At 37.3% G+C, this 7,019-nt stretch overlaps 1 protein-coding gene across 10 annotated transcripts in view; it reads right to left on the reverse strand.

Moving 5' to 3' along the window:
• The window catches only part of PRT6 (proteolysis 6), a 79,096-nt gene extending 74,610 nt beyond the window's left edge, over positions 1–4,486 (reverse strand). For all 10 annotated transcript variants that reach the window (XM_088970823.1, XM_088970828.1, XM_088970824.1 and 7 more), the window contains exons 1-2: positions 4,181–4,486; positions 2,546–3,661 (exon numbers count right to left, since the gene is read on the reverse strand). In XM_088970823.1, the coding sequence (XP_088826949.1) occupies positions 2,546–3,661; positions 4,181–4,240 (1,176 nt within the window). In that variant the 5' untranslated portion in view covers positions 4,241–4,486. The remainder of the gene's footprint in view (positions 1–2,545; positions 3,662–4,180) is intronic.
• Positions 4,487–7,019: the final 2,533 nt, after the last annotated feature.

Here is a 7,019-nt window from a genome sequence, read left to right on the forward strand (position 1 = left end):
GTTTTTGTTCTTTATGAAGTTATTCTTTATAAAATCTATCAAACAAAAGTTATTTATAAAAAAAGAGCAAAAAAGAAATGGCCTTTAGTTTGATTCTCTAATATTATGTGCAAGGAATTACCCTTCAACCACACACTCATGACTTCATAATCACCTTCAGCAATTAAAGCACATTCCATCCCAAGTCCCAAGAAGAAAGCCAAATTTCTTATCTCACTGAGAGCTCCTAGGAAATCTCCTTCCCTAATTGGACCGTTTCCTGAAGCATCTCTAGGAACACTACCCACAACAAATAAGCCATATTTAACAAAGAAGCGATCATCAATATCAAGTTTTATTGCTTTCTGGGGCCATCCATGCTTGTATTGCCTGTCTCCTCAATGGTGCCTAACCAGTCACCACTTTTAAAGCTCTAACAATAGTCCATACAAACACCATTGATTTCTCTAGCAGAGATACAATAAGCAACACACTGCAACTACATCATGATGGCTATGATGTCATCCTTATTGCCAAAGATTTTTGAACTTCTATTTCAAACACTCCACAAAACTGCTGCCCTTGCAAAAGCTCAAGGAATAGTGACTCAAATAGCTCCAAAAGGATGTCTTAATTTTTCTTAAACTACCCTTGATTTAGATCTAAACTAGTTAGCTTAATTCTCAAATAAATTTGATAGTTCGAATCAATCAATTCTGTTACAAGTGACTTCAGTCTGAAATCTTCATATTACTTACCGAACTTCCATCATAAATCATGTTTCTCAAAAAGTTAAACCCAGCCAAATTAAATAGCTATACTCTTCCCATTTTCCCCCCTTGGTAGAATATCCCCGAAGTTCCAAAAGTCCTAAACAAGATACCCCATACATGCTATTGCTAACTAAATTGCTACTGCATGATTTCTTGGATTTCTAAGAAACAGAAACTTTGTTCATTAACATGAAACTCCTACCACTAGGCCATTCTCTTTCTTTAGGTTTAAATCCTTTTATAAACTTCACATGTAAACAACACTTAGAGACAAATATATGGTAGGGTTCAGCTTTACAGGTTGGACCATGATGCACAAGTCTTCAATTTAGCAATTAAAATTTATATTAGGTTGATATTCTCAACTTATCCCATCCAAACACCCATAGAATCTAACCCAACTAAACCCAAGTTGGGTGGAATCAATCAGTTGGCCAAGTTGTATGCCTATCTCAATGCCCAATAGACTGGGGTTCCCAATCGAACAACCACCAAAGTCAAGCTCAAATTCCACCTAGAAGGATATCTCTATTCACAAAAAGAATCAAAATGCCAAAAAAAATCACATTAGGGGTGTAACATGGGTCTGGTTACTTGGTTAGTCCAAAGCCCCCAAAAGGTCAGGTTGGATTGGGTTGAAGGCCAGGTAAGGGTTTTGCTGAGTTAGGTTACAACAGTAGTTGTACTAGGTACTTTTAATTATTCATTTTCAATAAACTATTATTCTACTTAACATAAAAGGGGTTGTGGGTTCAACAATTCAGATCAATTTAGGATTGACCTCAACCAGACCTAATCCAGCTGCATTTGCACCCCTGTATCACATAATAGCCCATTGTGATTTATGACAAGGAACTAATCAGAAAAAAACGGTTTCTGACATGGAACTACTTAGCTACCAGAGCCCAATCTAAAATTAGTAAAAGGACACTGCTAGAATGTGATATGATAAGTGCAGCTTTTTGGTCAAACACCATCCACTCCTAACATCCAAAAACACAACAAAGAAGTGCATAGGTTTTTTTACTCTCGTACTAATATGAATATGAGCCCATGAGCCTTTACTAGCCTAGCATTAGTCATAGTGATACGATAATGCGCAGGCATTGATTACATTCACTTAGGCTCAGTTTTGGAAGAGTGCAAATCCAAATGTACAGTGCAAACACAAGGTTTAGAAATACCATATAGAAGGTTTTGCACTGAACATTTTGTATTTGCATTCTTCCAAAACTGAGCCTCAGGGTTTGTTTGTTTGAAGTGCAATTTCATTTGAACTAGTGCAAAAGTTTGGAAGTGTGTGCAAATGAGTTGAGTGCAAATTGTGATTTTTTTTTTTTTTACTTTCACCTTATTTTGTTTGTTTGCAATGCATATTAAGTAAAATAAACCTGAAACAAAGTAAAGTATAATCCAAAACAAAATTCAATCAGAATTCACACTTTTTTCATTTGTATTCCCATGCATTTGAACTAGTACAAATGAAATTGCACTACAAAAAAAAAAAAAAAAAACAGAGCCTTAAGTGCAATTAGGTAGTAGTAAAAATTGTAGCAGAACTAGCAACAGTTGAATGGGATGCACTACATCACATTAACTGCACAACACATTAAGATCAAGTATCCTACTTATCCTTTCACAGAACACTCATATCAACTTCCAGCTTAAAATATTTCACTGGAAGTTGCTCCAAGGGGATAGATTTGGGATAGATTTGGGATAGATTTAAGTACAGAACAATAACCTAAAAGTAATTGAACAGAAAGGAGGAAATGAAAATATCAGTATAGTACCTGCAATTGACCATCTTCCCCACTGCAAGAAACAAAGACTTCTCCCAAACATCCCAAAAGCATGCCCAGTAGGTTCACTTCTTTCACAAGGTTTGGTGTTAGAGTCGACACTGTGAAAATTTGCACAGAGAAAACTGCTAACAATGGATACTTCACAAGAACAGTATCACTACACTCTTTTACAGCTTCATTGATGATGGCAGGATAGTAATTAATAAATACTTTGGCAAACTCATACTTAAAATTGGGTTCACCCAGTAATTTCAAGAGTAATTCATGGAGCTTCTTCACAACTGATTCGTCATCCAAGAACATCTCCGCCCTCACCAGAACATCCAACAAACCAACCAATGAGAACACTCTCTTAGAAACAAAACCAAGTAAGCTTTCACTGTACTTGCAAAATTCAAGAAGCATCTCAACTATAGCTAATGTTAACTCATTTCCAAACATTTTGCAAACATCAACATGACCACCTACCCTAGGAGTTCCCTGGAGAGAAGCTTCCCCACTGAGTAGCTTATCTTTCCACCACAAGAGAAGCGCATCCAGGATAGGCCCAGCAGAATTTGCAATCTCCTCTGGGACAGGTTGAATCTGTTCAGTGCCTTTATGCTTTGAACAAAAGCCCTCTCGCTTCCATGCAGTCACATCACCACAATCACAGCACCCACCACCAGTGTATATGATAGAATAATCATGGTCTTTGTGGTTCCCATTCTGGAAACAAGGAACACATATTGCACATGTAGGGTCGTTCTCACAGGTTCGGCAGCGGTATGCTATATCATTTTGCCCCCAAACAGCCCCACATACCCCACGCTGGCCACTGCTCATGTTTGCCAGACTCTCTAGGGAGGAATGCGGTTCACCCTCAAACATTAACCACTGCAGCCATGACATGCTTTCTTGGAATTGATTTTTAATGCTGGAACCCCTCGAAGCTTCTCCAGCCTTGGCTTTAGATTCCGATAAAGCTTCCACTACTTCTACATCAGAAGGTAATATAGCATTTACCAGTTCAGTTATGTAGGACTTGTTCACCTTCACCAAGGCAACTAACCCTGGCTGGAGTTGATTCAGTTGCTCGGCAGGAACTCCACATCTTAGAAGTCTCTGGTATCACATATTTAAACAGGCAGTAGGGTCTTATACACACAGAATGCAGTTGCTATAAATGTGCTTAAATTTCTAAAGAACAGAATACAAATAGATATTAATTGAAGCCCCAAAACAACAAATAGTCCTCTAAAATTATTGTAGCGTTATAAAGAGAAAACCAAACTATAATAAACAAAAATTCAACAGAAAATCTACCCAATGAGAAGACGCAATTTTAAGAAAAATCATAGAAAAAGCAATGATCGAAGCTGGTGTACAGGTAAAAGTTCTATAATTTAAATAGATCAAAGCGAAAAAAAAAGTTACAGAAAAAATCCTTTAGTTGTACAAGAAATAATAGTAACAGACAACGCAAACATGGAACTCGAAATTCAGAACCCAAAAGGTTTTTCTGAAGGAAGTCCACGTCGATTAACAGCAAAAATAATAATACACGATTAAAGACACAATATTCAACTCTAGGTCGGCATCAAAATGCACAAGTGAGACGAAGAATCAATCCGAAGGCTCTACCTGTAGAATTCGATCCTGTGGAGACAAGTAATTAGGCTCCATCGGGGAATCGACCTCCATTCCAGACAGGAAAGGCAGCCAATCGACGCAACTCCAGTATCTGAATCTTGAGTTTCCACGCCCCAGCGTTGCAGAAATAGAGTAAGTAAACCAGGAATTTGAAAATGTCGTCGAAATCCCTACTTATTCCTAGGGTTTATGTGCCTGAAATCCGCCATGAACCCAATTCTTTGGGTTCCCACATGATACACCAATAACACCGACTCAGATAAATCTAAAACTGGTAGTCTTATACGACTCACTGACAACTTTCAATGATGATAGTTTTGTACGCTTATATTCTATTTTTACCTAGGCAAATTTCCGGATTTACCCTGCCTGCAGTGTTTATTCATGAAGGTTCTCACCTGGTCAAACCAACGTTGACAAGAAAGAGACACCTCTATGGATTAAAAAAGAACGAAAAAAAGAAGAGACACCTCCATGTAATATGTACTGAGTGACATATCATCTTGTACGGAAGGTCAGGACCCACAACTGGCCACGTATAAAAGACAAAAAAATAACTTGACGGTTACCCCTTCGCAACGATGCTCGTTTTCACCGTCTCAATGAGATTGATAACTTGACTATTATGTGGCATGCTTGCTCCGTTGCTCGTTTGGATGGTTTTCCGCGGTTTTGAAGAGTTAAAATGGAAATGGGATTCGGTCAGTGCAAAACCAGTTCAAACAATCATGCATTGCGAATATCTCCCTTAAATAAAGCATAGAAGTATGCAAAGCTGTACGGGCTGTTCGAACAAACGGGTATTGTACTGATTAAAGCCGAACTCGTTAAAATGCCGTAGTTTGGAGGGCTTTTACACAATAGCTTCTAGCATTGCAAGTAGGAATAGATTCGAGACGAGACTAGCCGAATAGCATGAGGTTTAAGTTCGGCTCGAGCTCGGTTCGAGATAGAATATTGAGCTTAAGTTCGGCTTGAGTCAAAAATTTATAAGTTAGAGCTCGAATTCCATTTCAGTAAAAATATTTTATAAAAATAAAAATTGTACATAAAAAATATTTTTTATTTGATATTTAAAAATTTAAGAATTATAATATTTTTACTCTCTCTCTCTCTCTCTCTCTCTCTCTATATATATATATATATATCCGAGCTCAGCTTGCGTGCCTCACGGCTCGAGCTCGACTTATTTATTAATCGAGTTTGTGAATTGGGCTCGAGCTCGACTTGAAGCTCGGTTGAAAATGAACCGAGCCGAGCTCGAGCAACTCATGAAAAGCTCGGCTCATTGCCACCCCTAAAATGTAGGCTTACAAAAAGCTATGAAGCTATGTTTGTTAGGCACCCAATTGATATGGTTTTGTCTATAAGTTATATTAAAGAATTGACTCCAAGAAATTGGTAGCTGCTAGACGTGATTCTGTTATAGGAATTAGATTATTGTGTCAAATACTTTTTTGTGATTTTCTAGAAGAAATTTTTCAAAATTTATTCTTTTTTGAAATGATTTTGAGAATGAAAATCTCGAGAATTGATGCCAAATGGGGGCAAACCCATTAAGAAAATGCTTACAGTAATTGAGATGAGTAACCGACTTTTCAATATAGCTAGTTTTGATAGCTTCTTTGAACTTTTTGGGAGGGCTTTTAGGATATGACTTTTGGCCTTCCAAGCTGGGCCTCATATAGGAATGTCAAAAGTTGTATTTGTTAAAAATCCAAAAAATGAATATGAGCTTTTAGAACGCCCAAACCATAGTTCAAATATAAAACTACTTTAAGGCCCCGTTTGCTTTTCAATAAGTTGTTTACCTAGGTAAATGCACTTACCTGGGTAAGTGTTTCGCAGGAAAAACTTATCCGGATAGGTGCATTTATCCATGTTCTTTTATTTCTCTGGTAAATAAGGCAATAACCATTTTAGCCATAAAAATTCATTATTAAAAGGGACATTTTTGTCCCATTCAAGTGTTAGTGATTTTCCTCCTAGGTGGGAAAGTTATTTACCCACCTAGGAGATGGGTAGATACCTAGAAAAATAAACTTTCCCTAGTCCCAACATAAATCTGAGAAATGAACATGAGTTTCTTGGTCAATGATAATCAAAATCCCATTGACCAGCTTTCCCCCTCTCAAAATCCAAGAAAATAATACCCCCTAAGTAGTTTCTCCATAGCACTCATGCTCAACCACTCTTGAAGGAGATTCAATAGTGGTTATTGGTAGCTTACAAGGAAGAGTGGTCCCACCATTGAACATCAAAACTCTAATCAAGGATCGTTATGATGTCTGATAAAAGAATGAGTTGATGATTGAATACAGATAAAACCTCAAAGAAATAATGTTTTGGATTGGTTAGCAAAGAAGGGTTACTCCGTGTCTATTTCGTCTCTAGGTTTTAGATGTAATAGTTTGTCTCGAGGTTTTTAAAATTGGACCGGATAAGGAATTGTTCTGGGGACCGAGTCTTGGGTCAAACGATCTAATTGTTCGATTCAAATAAGTGGTCCGTTTTGACTTAAATTTTTTAAAAATAAATAAAAAATAAAAAACAACCAAAAATCATGTTTGGGTCGACAGTTTGACTACCTCGGTTAGCGGCTCGCTACCAATAGTTTTGGCCGAAAAGCAATTTTGGGGTGAAATGATACCGGTTCCCGATTTTTTCCAGTATGATCTAGTTTTTAAAACCATGGTTTGGCTTATATCCACTTTGCTTATGCCTGAGGAGATTCTCCCTAAGGGGTTCTTAATCTCCAATTATTATAAAAAAAAAAAAAAAGCCCTTTCCAAACGAGCACTAAACCTTTGACCAGTTAAAGTTTAGTTAT

This window comes from Nelumbo lutea, chromosome 2 (genome assembly GCF_056320005.1).
Source record: "Nelumbo lutea isolate HS-2025 chromosome 2, American lotus-T2T, whole genome shotgun sequence".
NCBI lineage: Eukaryota > Viridiplantae > Streptophyta > Magnoliopsida > Proteales > Nelumbonaceae > Nelumbo > Nelumbo lutea.